General features: G+C 35.6%; 1 protein-coding gene across 2 annotated transcripts in view; it reads left to right on the top strand.

Moving 5' to 3' along the window:
- The window catches only part of SOS2 (SOS Ras/Rho guanine nucleotide exchange factor 2), a 97,978-nt gene that overhangs the window by 19,064 nt on the left and 64,816 nt on the right, over positions 1-14,098 (top strand). For both annotated transcript variants that reach the window (XM_020900972.2, XM_020900973.2), the window contains exons 2-4: positions 764-889; positions 4,927-5,058; positions 5,969-6,133. In XM_020900972.2, coding sequence (XP_020756631.1) covers positions 764-889; positions 4,927-5,058; positions 5,969-6,133 — 423 coding nt within the window. The remainder of the gene's footprint in view (positions 1-763; positions 890-4,926; positions 5,059-5,968; positions 6,134-14,098) is intronic.

Here is a 14,098-nt window from a genome sequence, read left to right as displayed (position 1 = left end):
CTGCCTCTCCTCTTATCACAGAAATTTAGCAGCCTCAGGACTTTTGTGAGAGTGACTGATATCGTCCCTAATAGGTCCTTGTACACAGTAGGTTTATTAATTAACTCCAGGGTATCCATGCTTCCTCTGAAGTTGTATAGCATATTTTACGTGTGTATGCTTTCTTGGTGGTAAGGAGAAGAGAGTGGCTTTCAGTTGATTTTCACAGAGTCGTCTTGTTGTTTAGTCGCTAAGGCGTGTCCAACTCCGCAGCCCCATGGACCGCAGCATGCCAGCTTCCTCTGTCCTCCACTGCCTCCCAGAGTTTGTGCAAATTCATGTGCATTAAGTTGGTGATGCTGTCTATCCTCTGTCTCTCGTCCTCTGCCACCTCCTTGTCCTTTTGCCTTCAGTTTTTCCCAGTATCTGGGTCTTTTCCAGTGAGTCGGTTGTTTTTATCACGTGGCCAAAGTGTTGGAGTTTCAGCTTAGGCATTAGTCCTTCCAGTGAATATTCAGGACTGATTTCCTTTAGGATTGACCGGTTTGATCTGCTTGCTGTTCAGTCTCCAACACCATAGTCTAAAAAAGATTAAGAACGACTTCTATGAGTTAAGAAAAGTTTACAGAAGCCAACAGTTTTTCCCCCCATTTTTTTTGTGTTTTATGTCTGTATTTGAATAACATTCTGATAAAGTACTATTAATTATATGTAAGATTCTCAGACTTTTGTTTAATAAGTATCATTTTGCCTATACTTAAATTGAGAACTTTTTTTTTTAAAGGTTCAGGAGCAAGTACATCCCAATCTCTCAGCTAATGAAGAGTCTCTCTATTATATTGAAGAGCTGATTTTTCAGTTGCTTAATAAATTATGCATGGCCCAACCAAGGACTGTTCAAGATGTGGAGGTAAAAATTATTCTATTATTTAAAAAAGTCATTGAACCACTGTATAAATAAATTTTTATATCTACATCATTTAAAATTATCATGGAAATTGAAATCATGTGGGAGGATATATGATCAATTCATTTTTGTCAAAGATGTCAAGGCAATTCAATGAGGAAAGTAAAGTTATTCAGTCAAAATAAGTGTTAAAACAACTGGATAAATTTTTGATGGGAAAAAAACCCTTGAAACCAATCTCAGAAATTTAAGGTACATCAAAATCTTAAAAATAATAGCTGAAACTATGAAGTTTCTAGAAGAAAATTCAGGAGAATATAAGATGATGTTAAACAAATTTTTTTTTTACAGAGGACTCAAAATACCATAAATATCAAAAGAATAAAATTGATGTGAAAATAAAAAGGATACAAGTCACAAACTAGGGAAATGCTTTCAATATGTATTCCTTACAAAGGGTTTGTATCCAGAATATGTTAAAAAAGAAAAACAATTACAAATCCATAATAAAAAGATTCTTTGCTCGCCCAAATGAGCAAAAGTCTTGAACAGACAGTTCATAAAAGAGCATATGAAAAGTATTCAAACTCATAATTCATCAGGGAAATAGAAATTTAAACTACAAGGAGATATTATTTCACACCCACTGAAAGGGATAAAGTTAAAGACTGATAACATGGAATACTGATGGGATGTAGAGCAACTGGAACTCTTAAACATTGCTAGTAGGAGTATAAAACGGCATAACTACTTTGGAAAATTGTTTTGTAGTTTCTTTTTTTTTTGCAGTTTCTTATAGTTAGTTAAATACCTAACCTATGACCTTGCAGTTTTATTGCTGGGTATTTAATCCTCAAGAAATGAAAATATACCTTCACAAAGAGACTTATATAAGAATGTATAAGCAGTTTTATTCATAGCAAACAAAAATTTGAAAACAGCTAAAATTTCCATCTATAGGAAAATGGGAAAACAAATTGTGATAGATTCATAAAATAGAGTACTACTTAGTAGTAAAATGAAGGAATAAACTATTGATACATGCAATAATATAGCTATAATCTACAGTTATCATATGGAGCAAAATATAAGCCAAACCCCAGAGAGTATGTATTTATTGATTCCAATTATATGAAAATCAGAAATAGCTTAAAGTAATGGTGATAGAAATCAGGATGGTGGCTGCTTATGAAGGTTAAGATTAAGATGATAGGAATTTTCTGTAATCTTAATGTGATGGTTACACAGGTGTAAACATTTTTCAGAACTCATCTAATTATACACTTAAGATCTGTGCATTTTACTGTATACAAATATTAGGTTCAATAAAGGACTAGTGTAGAAAAAGATATTTACTCATTGATTTAAAAAATGTACATATATGTATATATATGAATGAATGAATGTGAAAGTCGTTCAGCCATGTCTGACTCTTTGCAACCCCATAGACTGTAGCCTGCCAGGCTGCCAGGCTCCTCTGTCCATGGAATTCTCCAGGCAAGAATACTGGAATGGGTAGCCATTTCCTTCTCCAGGGGATCTTCCCAAACCAGGGATCGAAGCCAGGTCTCCCACGTTGCAGGCGGATTCTTTACTGTCTGAGCTACCAGGGAAGCGTGTGTGTGTGTACCTAAAAGATCATGTGTAATTTAGTGCTGAAATTGTGTGTGTGTGTTTTTACCTAAAAGATTATGTGTAATTTAGTGCTAAAATACCTGTTTTGGCTCAGTTACATGTGAGTATTTCTAGATTTTTAGAAATATCTGTCAGTATAGTTTTTAAAAGTTACTTTGGCATTATATTGTTTATATCACCTTTCTTTGAAGATTATTTTCTAACAAGGCAACAACTTCCAGGGTAAAGGATAATCTTATTTTGGAGTAATAGACCTCCTTTCTGCCTCATGAGAAACCTGTTTGCAGGTCAAGAAGCAACAGTTAGAATCAGACATGGAACCACGGCCTGGTTCAAAATTTGGAAAGGAGTACATCAAAAGGCTGTGTACTGTCACCCTGCGTATTTAACTTCTATGTAAAGTACATCATGTGAAATGCTGGGCTGGATGACTCACAAGCTGGAATCAAAATTGCCGGGAGAAATATCAAGAACCGTAGCCCTGCAGATGATACCACTCTAATGGCAGAAAGTGAAGAGAAACTAAAGAGACTGTTGATGAGGGTGAAAGAGGAGAGTGTAAAAACTGGCTTAAAACTCAACATTCAGAAAACTAAGCATCCAGTCCCATCACTTCATGGCAAATATGGGGAAAAAATAGAAACAGTAACAGACTTTATTTTCTTGGGCTCCAAAGTCACTGCGGATATTGACTGCAGCCACGAAATTAAAAGACACTTTTGGAGGAAAAGCTATGACAAATCTAGACAGCGTATCAAAAAGCGAAGATACCACATTACCGACCAGAGTCCATATAATCAAAGCTATAGTTTTTCCAATAGTCACGCGCGGATGTGAGAGCTGGACTGTAAAGAAGGCTGAGCACCAAAGAATTAATGCTTTTGAATTGTGGTGCTGGAAAAGATTTCTTGAGAATCCCTTAGACTGCAAGGAGATCAAATCTGTCAATCCTAAGGGAAATCAACCCTGAGTACTCATTGGAAAGACTGATGCTAAAGCTGAAACTCTTAATACTTTTAGCCACCTGATGCAAAGAGCTGACTCATTGGAAAAGACCCTGATGCTGGGAAAGATTGAGGGCGGGATTAGAAGGGGACGACAGAGGATGAGGTGGCTGGATGGTATCACTAACTCAATGGAGTTGAGTTTGAGCAAACTCTGGGAGATAGTGAAGGACAGGGAAGCCTGGTGTGCTGAAGTTCATGGGGTCACAAAGAATCAGACGCGACTTAGCAACTGACAGTAACAACAATAGATCTATTAACATTTTCAGGAACTCTGGTAATTAGTGCATTTGTTTCCCTGTTCTCTGCTGTAAGAATTGGACATAATTAAATATAATAAATGGAGAAGGAAATGGCAACCCACTCCAGTATTCTTGCCTAGAGAATCCTGTAGACAGAGGAGCCTGGTGGGCTGCCGTCTATGAGGTCGCACAGAGTCGGACACGACTGAAGCGACTTAGCAGCAGCAGCAGATATAATAAAAGCATACTTTTCAAAAGCTAAATATGCTAGAAGCTGAGAATATAATTTAAAAAATAGGAAATTCTGATGAATTGGAGCTTGATTCAGTTATCATTACTTCTCATTATTCTTGCCAATTACTGGTAACATTTGTTAATAAGATTAGATGATATAAAAGGTTTGTATTGTTTTTGCCAAGTGATACATTTCTTTAAACTATTCTGAGCTCTGCCACACACTTGATTCCTTAAGAGGTACATGATATTTCTCCTTTTTAAAATTTTTCTCTATAAAGCTCTGAGATTAGCAGAAGGAGAATGACTGCATAATAATTATTAATAACAAGTTAACAACTTCTGCTGGGTAAACAGTTTTAACCCTAGAAACTTTGACCTTAGAATCACTGACTTAGCATATTTCATGTTTGCTTTAATCTCTAACATTATTACTTTTTCTTTTTTTTCCAATTTTATCTTAGTTATGCTTATACTTAAAGCTTTATGTTTAAACTGTAATTGGCCTCCAACTAATAAAAATAAATGGAAAAAAATAATAAATAAAACTGGAAGATACTGAATGAAATCAAGAAGAAAAAAATAAAATAAAATTTCATTTATTATAAAAAAAATTAATCACCTTATACTCAGCAAATAAATATTAATATTTTACTGAGATAAAAGTGTTTTTACTCTTAATAAAAAGTTCTTATATTTAAAAAAAAAAAAAACTTCACCTTTTTGTTTACCTATGGTAATTATGTGGAAAAATCTTGATAGCGTTTTGAGTTTTTTTAAACAAAAACTTTGATTTATTGCAGGAATCAGAACAGGTTATGTTACTATTAACTGTTGGCATGAGAATGATGATGAAGTTAATTTTGTATGAACTTTCTGTTTATGAGCACTTCTGTTAACCATAGTTCTGCTGTGATCTGAACAGGAACGAGTTCAAAAGACCTTTCCTCATCCAATTGATAAATGGGCTATTGCTGATGCACAGTCTGCCATAGAGAAACGAAAAAGAAGAAATCCTCTCTTACTGCCTGTGGACAAAATCCATCCTTCATTGAAGGTAAAAGCAAACAAGCAAACATACAAAAAACAGACACACAAAAAAGCATTGAGAGAAGTTGTTTCTAACAAATAGTCCTTTATATAGTATTTATGTATTTATATACATGGCCTATAAATATATTTATGTATTTATATACATGACTGTATGTGCAGTTGAATATGTATATACTTGTATATACACATACATACATACATATATGTTCCTTAATATATGCAAAAAGTAAAAAGAAATATACTCTGATAAAATCAGTTGCTTTTCAAATAGTATTAAAAGTTAATGATAAGAAATAATGCATCTTTTTGGCATCTTCTGATGACTGCTACCCTGATTGACTTTCAGCTTTTTGTTGTGTATAATGCAAAATCTACTGTGAGTTCAGAACTGTCCTTAAATTCATTTGTATTTGTTATAGATATTTTTATATACATTGGAAAAGTTGGGTGTTGGGTATTATTATTAATTAGTCTGTACAAAGTAGCTGGTGTACCTGAATTTGAGTATCCTTTGGTAGCTGTTTTGAGACCCCCCACATATATGTCCTCCCCTCAGTAGAAACCATTATAATTTGGGAATATTAATTAAAAAATGCAAATATTTGTCAGATGGGTTTTGGATAATATATCAAGAGGTTTTCAGTGAAGTCTAGTCTAAGATTTCTGTCTTAGAATCAACTATCTCTTCTTGTTTGATACTAAAGGCAGATTTGTTAGATTTTAAACATCAAAACCAAAACCCTGATACTGAGCCAACAGATCATTTTACATCCCGTGATACCTTTGAGTTTAGACATTTGGCTTCTGGAAAGCTGTTTATAAGTAAGAATGTTAAAGAAAAATTTTAAGTGCATTTTAACTCCTACTTGACAGTGCTGCCATTTTGGGAACTAAATTGCTTATTTTTTCCATAGGAAGTTTTAGGGTACAAAGTGGACTACCATGTGTCCCTGTATATTGTGGCTGTGCTGGAGTATATCTCAGCTGATATTCTGAAATTGGCTGGTAATTACGTTTTTAATATCCGACATTATGAAATATCTCAACAAGACATTAAAGTGTCAATGTGTGCAGATAAGGTAAGTGTTAAAAGGTATTTAAATTTAGCTAGAATGCTAGTGATTGTATGTCACTTCTATCTTTGTTTTTTAATGCATGGTTATATTAGTGATTTTTATAATTCCTAGTGTTGCAAGACAGGAAAATGGTGGACTTACAGACTAATAACCACGATATTTTCAGATTTTTCAGCCTGTGATGGGATGAGAATCTCTTTTTTTCCCATCAACACTTTTTTACCTGCAGAGAAAAAAACATCTAAAGCCTTAAACGAGTTTAAAAAAAGTAGTTTGAGTTTTGTATTTTTAGAAAGAGAATAAAACCGGGATATTCAGATACTTTTAAGTTTAAGAAGTAATTTTGAAAAACATACTTTGATTTTGCAGCATAATTCAGTGGGGCACAAGGAAAGAGATTTTACAATGCCAGAGTTACTTTCTTCTGATCATTTTTTTTTTGTTGTTATTCATTCTTCCTGGCTGTAAGCTACTGAGGAAAGAAATTGAGTCTTTTATTTTCCTCTCTCCTCCTTTTCTTCCCTTTCTACTTTACTCCTTTTTTTTTTCTTACTTTTGAAATCAACATTTTTGAATGCCTGTTATGTGTCAGATACTGCCATGAGCAATGTACAACATTGAACATATCAGCAGTCCCTGTGTTAGAAGGAATTTATTTTAGTGGGTAATAAAAGTATTATAAACAAATAATTGCAGTACAAGATAATTAAAGCTATTATTATACAAATGAATCAAAGGTGCAGTGGAGAAAGGGATTACCTCTGGATAGGGAAGACCATAAACACTTCATAGAGAAGTGCCTAAACTAGACCTCTAGGTGTGAATTACCCCCAGGGTCTGGCGTAGGCCACTGGTTCTTCACCTTGCACATCAGAATTACCAGTATTCTTTAAAAGAATACTGATGTCTGCATTTTACCCCTAGAGGTTCTTGTTTACTTGATCTGGGATTGGCCTCTAGGCTCACAAGTGATTCTGATGTATGGTTAACAATTGAGAGCCATTGTACTATGCCGTAGTCTCAAAAATGATTTTTCACTTAAGTTTTATTGTAGAAATTCCTTGTTATTTCTGTTTTGGCTTCTGAAAAAATGGAAAAAAAAATGATTATATGTTTTTTTGACTTAGTCTCTAGCTCAGACTTTTAGAAAAGTTGCATGTACAAAAAAAGATACTCCCTTGTACCCTAAACCACTTGAGAGTAGGTTATTGACATAGTTTAGTGTATCATATGAACAAAAACATTTTCCTGTGTAATCACACTATGACAGTCAAAATCCAGGAAATGAATGCTGATGCATTGTATTATGTAATCCTCAGACCCCATTCAGGTTTTGCCAGTTGTCCCAATGACGTCTTTTATAGCAGAATGATCCTGTTCAGAATCATGTGTTGTGTTTAGTTGTCATGTATCTTTTTTTTCTCCTTGTTCACTCTGTAACAGTTCATTCTTCCTTTAACTTTTATGACCTTGACATTTTTAAGGATTATGCTTATTAATGTTTAAAATGCTCTTCAGTTTTTTCTGATATTTTCTCTTGATAAATTTCAGGTTATGTATGGAGCTGTGGCAGAAATGCCATAGAAGTTCTTCTCATTGTACTTTCTCACATGACACACAGTTTTGATGTGTACCACTTTTGGTGATGGTCACTTCAGTCCCTTGATTAAGGGTGTGTCTTCTAGATTTCTCTACTTTAAAGGACTTCTTACCCTTTGGTAATAAATATTTTGTAGAGTATCTTATGGCTATGTAAATATCTTGTTCCTCATCACACTTTCTGGTGGTTTAGTCGCTAAGTCGTGTCCAACTCTTGCTACCCAATGGACTGTGGCCTGCCGAGCTCCTCTGTCCATGGGATTCTCCAGGCAAGAATACTGGAGCGGGTTGCCATTTCCTTCTCCAGAGGATCTTCCCGAGCCAGGGATCGAACCCAGGTCTCCTGTATTGCAGGCAGATCCTTTACCAACTGAGCTACGATTTATTTTAATATGGACTCATTGATTCTTATTTTATTTAGTGGAACATAACTCAGTAGTTTATTAGTTATTTTGATATTCAGATTGTCTCAAGTTGGCCAGTGGGAGCTCCTTCAGTTTGCCTCTCTGTCCCTGTCTCTCTTTTGACGTAAGATGCTCCAGGTTCTTTGTTCTTTACCTGACTACTCAAGCCTGGAGTTAGTTGTTTTCTAAAAATTCCTGGTTCCTTTTAGTGGAGAATGGCATTTAGAAACCATGATCTTGGTGCTCGATGAGCTCATTGATACTGGAGTGTTACTCCTCTGATCTCTTTAAGGTCAGAATTAGGGTGTGCATGTATATGTGTATGTGTATACATATATACATGGGCTTCCCTGGTGACTCAGTGGTAAAGAATCTGCCTGCCAAAGCAGGAGATGTGGGTTTGATCCCTGGATTGGGTAGATCCCCTGGAGAAGGAAATGGCAACCCACTCCAGTATTCTTGCCTGCGAAATCCTGTGGACAGAGGAGCCTGGTGGACTACAATCATGGGGTCACGAAAGGGTCAGACAAAACTTAGTGACTGAGACAACAATAATAACACATACATATACATCTATATTTATATCTTATGTATCTTTAGATGAGTTCTCTTTAATCCAGGTTCATTACCACAGACTTTATTTTTGCCTCCCCTTCTTTACATTTGTAATTCCGTTATCTGATAGTGAGAAACCTGGCTCCTGTTTTTCTTAATATATGTATTTGTTAGATCAACCCTTCTGTATGTGACCAGTCTCCCAGCAGGCCTATCTCCCCACACTGGTGTAGACACCCTATTTTGGCATAGAAACCTTTCTCCTCCTTTGTATACTTTCTCCTAACCCTCCTCAAATTCTGACAATCCCATCTTGGTCCATTGCTGCTGGACCAACTTCCCATGCAAATATGCTCCTTACCCACTAGGGCTCCAGCACGCTGCATCGAGCTGCCCTGTTGTATGGATAGTCTCTATGCTCTGATTGATCTCTAACATCTTGTGCCCCCAACCTGCCACTCCCGTGAACACCCTCCCTGCCCCTCTCAGGAACTGGCACGCTGGGATGGGCCGCTGCAGCTTTTCCGCACATCCTCATGCAGAAATTCCTCCTTTATTTGCCCCATTCCTCCACTCTCCTTGCCCCGAACAGTGGCCTTGGACAGGGCTATTGACAGACTGTGGGAAGGGGAGACTTTATTTTATATCTGAGTCAGTTAACTTTTCTATGACTCTTTTTAAAAGTGAAAGTACTTAAATTCTTAGACAATTATAAGAATTACAAGAGACCAGATCTACATGCAGATTGACAGATGGTAGTCACATAACATCTGTTTGAGCACTGCAGAGCTTATTGCTCGTAAAACTGTCTATTCCTTTTTATAGAATTCTAGTTAGGTGAAGTGTCTTCCTCATAGAGAGTTAAAATTAACTTTCCTATTAACTTTTTTCCAGAATAGCTGTTTTTTATTAGCAAGAATATACTTGATAATTCAATAAGGACAATTTTAAATGTACCATGCTTTTAAAAAATTTTTTTGGATGGAATTATACAAAAGAGAATTTATCAAAATTCAGTGCATTTTTAGGGTACAAACCTGTAGTAGAACTATAAATATCAAGTATGGCATGCATTTAAAAGTTTTTTACTGAAATTAATTTGATTTACAATGTTGTATTTAATTTCTATTGTGCAACAAAGTAACTTAGTTATATATACATACATATATATATATGCTTTTTTTCATACTCCTTTCTATTACAGTTTATCATAGGATATTGAATATAGTTTCATATGCTATACAGGAGGACCTTATTATTTATCTATCCTATATATAAAAAGCTAGTTTGCATCTGACTTTCCTATTAACTTTGTTTTTTTTTTTTAACTTTAATTCAGTAATTCTAATCTCTCTTCTGGACTACGTTAGATAAGATGAAACTGTTTTTCAGAATAAATCATTCCATTATTTAAAGCATTTTTCCATGTACTAAATTTTCACCTTTTGAGACTTTGCAAACCAATCTTTTGGACTGGTTTTCAGATTTTCATTGAATTGCTCTTAGACTGTGATTTCTGAAATAAAGACAACAGTTTAGATTTGTTCTGACCACCCAAAGTGCAATGAAATGCCTCCTTCGTTTATTCAATATGATGTTCTTTTATAATTTTACCATTAACTTTTGGGAGCACGCATGTTGTTCTGTTTACTTAGTGAGTTTACAGATGTCTCAACTCCCTAGGACTTTTCACTGGAGATACTAGAATGTTATATGTCTTAACTCCCTAGGACTTTTCACGTGAGATACTAGTATGTTATATCTTTGATTTCTTATAATGTGTGCTACTGGTTTTTTTTTTTTTTTTCTCATCCAAGTTTGAGTTCAAATTTATCTCTCTAAAACTTAATACTGTTATTGAGACTATGTCCAGCTTATCAAGATATTATAAAAATCTGATTTTGTCATTGATCATTGTAGATATCCTACTAGCTTTTTGTAATATATGCCAGTCTAAGAAACTTAGTTTGTTTCAGTTTGAATTATTATTAAAAATATTAGAAAAAGTGTAATAGGTGATATTCCTCACATAATGTCATTAGAGGCATACTTCTAGATTAATAAATTGCAGCTTTTTTTCACTATGGCCTTTTATTCAGCTGCCATTTCACCTCTTTGTCTAATTCGGGGGTCAGCAGGCTTTATCTGTAAAGGACCAGTGGGTGGGTGAATATTTTAGGTTTTGTGGGCTATATATATGTTCACCTTTCTTGGAGCCACTCATCTTTGCTTTTGTAACAGGAAAGCAGCCATAAAATAATGAGTGTAGGCTGTGTTCTAGTAAAACTTTATTTATACAAAAGGTAGTATGCTTATTGTGGCCTGTGGGCTATAGTTTGCCCATCCTTTTCTCCTATGATTCCAAATTTGTCACAAGAGACTGTCATATGTATAGCAAAGATCCAAATGACTTTATTTGTGGGACTAGTCATGTGAATGGAGTAATGAGGCTAGTGTGATATGGTGTAATCTTAGTAAATCTAAACTGATTTCCTATGAGCACTATTTCAGGAACTTATAAACCACCTGTTTAATAAACTGTTCTTATAAGTGCTTTCTAGAGGTCTGTGTAGTTTCCCAGACAAGGTCATATAATTTGACAGAGAACTTGAGAATCAAGTTTTTTTCTACACTTAAAAAAAGCAGCATTTGACTATATGATGTATTATGGCCCATGAGAGATTGCTGAGAATAGTTAGATGATCATAGGAAGGAATTTTAAAGCTCAACCCTTCATATATTTGTCACTATTGAGGAAAATAGTATTCAGATTGGAAAAATAGAAAATATGTGCTTAAGAGGAAATTTGATGTTTAAGCAAGGCAAGAGAGAATAAGAGCACAGAGCTGTTCTGAGGATTATTTCTGTGGACCCAGATGTAATAGGAGTTGAGTTCTTCTGTATTTTTTCTTTTGTTGTAATATTACTCCATCTGTTCCAAGAACCGATTCTCCTTTACTATTCTTGTGAACGTGATCAAGAACTGCTTTTATTGTCCTAACATTTATTCTGATCCTTAACTCATTTAGTCTTTAGCCGTTCATTACAAGTCCTGTGTCTGACTCTTTGCAGTCCCTGGGGGACTATAGCCCGCCTCCCCCCCCCCCCCCCCCCACAGGTTCCTCTGTCCATGGGATTATCCCAGCAAGAATCCTGGAGTGGGTTGCCATTTCCTCACCCAAGATATCTTCCCTATCCAGGGATCAAACCCCTGTCTCCAGTGTGTTTCCTCCATTGGCAGGTGGATTCTTCACTCGTGAGCCACCTGGGAAGGCTATTACAAGTTATTACAAGTCTTAGCAATTTGCAAACATACAATACATGTATGCTCTCTAAGCAGGTATCTTTTGTGCATTTACTGTGCGTCAAATGTTGTGGATTTTAAGATGAAATTATGGCTCTTAGCTGTAGAAATGTCCATATAAGTTAGGTGCTTATATAGAAAAGAGGGAGGATGCTTATGGAGGACTGAAGCCAGGGAAAAGATTTTGATGGAGGAGTTCAGGAGGAGTTGGGAAAAGCTATACAAAGACAGTTATATTTGAGCTAAGTGATGAAAATTACTGAGGATTTATCAGGTGAATAAATGTGAGTTGAAAGGAAAGAGAAGTAAGAGAAGGTGTTCTAGACAGGAGAATAGAAGGACCTGACCAGTTTTAAGAGCTGTTTGTGAGTTGGAGTTAAAAAGGATTTGGGGACTGATTCGGTGTGAAAGTTGAGAAGGGTTAAGTCTAGGGTAAGGACAAGTTTTCTACCTTGTCTACAAGGTAGAGGTAGATGATGCTTGATTAGTGATTCTGAAGTGGAGTGTACATGTATGGGTTTGTCAGACAGAGAGATACCTAGCAAGTCTTTCATAACACTTGTCTAGATTCCAGAGAGTTTCTGACATAAATATTTAGGGAGTCGTTATCTAGTGATTGAAAATCATCTAAGAAGGTGAGCTCAAATATAGTAGATGTTTCAGACTGATGGCCTGCTAGTGAATAGGGATTCTCCACCTAGTGAATAGGGGCTCCAGGTTTATTTTTTAAAATTTTGAATTATTTGCAATCTGTTTATATTTACAAATATGAAAATTCTACATAAAATCTAGATTTCAGGCTTTTCTTGAAAAAAGAAAATCAAAATGCCTGACAAAATAGCTACCATTGAGCACACTTTGCCGTTTAGGTCCATGCACCTTCTAGTTTGCCACGCTGCCTGTCACCTGTTATGTTTTAACATGATGTATTTTCTGCCTGACTCCTGTAGCATTTACATTCAGGATGTCGTGTGGCCAAAACAGTTCCAAAAATGGGACCCTTCAGTGGGTGGCAGGGAAGGTAAGTAGTAGAGGAGGCTTCACTGACAGAGTGGTGTATGAGAAGCCAAGGGAAGAGAAAGTTTTAAGAAGTTCTGGTTAGCTGTGTTAGTAACTAGAGGAAACAAAGAGATATTCAGACATTGTTAGTGAGTTTCAGTAGAGTGGTGAGCTTGGGAACTAAGAAATTAGAGATACCAAGTACAGACTACTTAAAAATATCTCTAGTGGGGAAGAGAAGACAGTTCTATGTCATACTTTCCATTCTTTTGTGTGTCTGCTTAAAATCAGATTTCATTAGCTAATTCCCTGTGTAGCCCCAGTGGTTTCTTCAAAGGTCTTAAATGGCTGAAAATGGGAAGCAATAATGTTCAGTTGCAGGAGGGCGAGTTGCATAGAGGGGCAATGAAGAGAAAAGGGATTTTAGAATATCACAGGAGATGAGGCTGGGGAAGTGGGCTGGGGTTAGATTGTAAGTGGCTTTATCTTCATGAAATTAGAATTGTATACTGAAAGCAATGAAATCCAGTATCATGTTTATGTAGGATATGACACAATTTGGTTTTAGGAACATAATTTTGGAACTGGGGTTTGGAAGAAACCTGTGGCAAGGAGGTCATATTGCATAACCTTCTAAGAAGTGATATAGCTGCTTAATAGTCTGATTTGAAGATTGGAGGGTAATGGAGAGAACTGACCAGATTTAAGAAGTATTTCTGAGTTAGATTTAAAAGATCAGGAAAGCAGAATTCATGTTTATTTTGCTTATTACTATATCTTACCAACATCTGGAACAATTTCTGGTGCTCAGTAGATATTTTTGAGAATGAATGAATATCTCATATTATCAGAATTTGCTCATTCTCTTAATTGTTTTACTTTTGGAGCTTCCTTTTCGGAAGTGTGCTTTTTTTTTTTCTCCTAAGTTCTAAGAAAGTAGTTTTCAGTTAGTCTTGCATATATAATTAAGTAGGTCCAATTTTTCTTTTCTTTTTAAACTATGATTATTTTTAATTCTAAAAAGTACGGTCACCTTTTTCCTATTGATTTTAATATACAGCTAGCTCCTGCGTGTTGGTTGACTCAAGTCCATAGTACCAATCTTTA

Source organism: Odocoileus virginianus, chromosome 6, assembly GCF_023699985.2.
Source record: "Odocoileus virginianus isolate 20LAN1187 ecotype Illinois chromosome 6, Ovbor_1.2, whole genome shotgun sequence".
NCBI lineage: Eukaryota > Metazoa > Chordata > Mammalia > Artiodactyla > Cervidae > Odocoileus > Odocoileus virginianus.
This window is presented reverse-complemented; position numbering and strand designations above follow the sequence as displayed.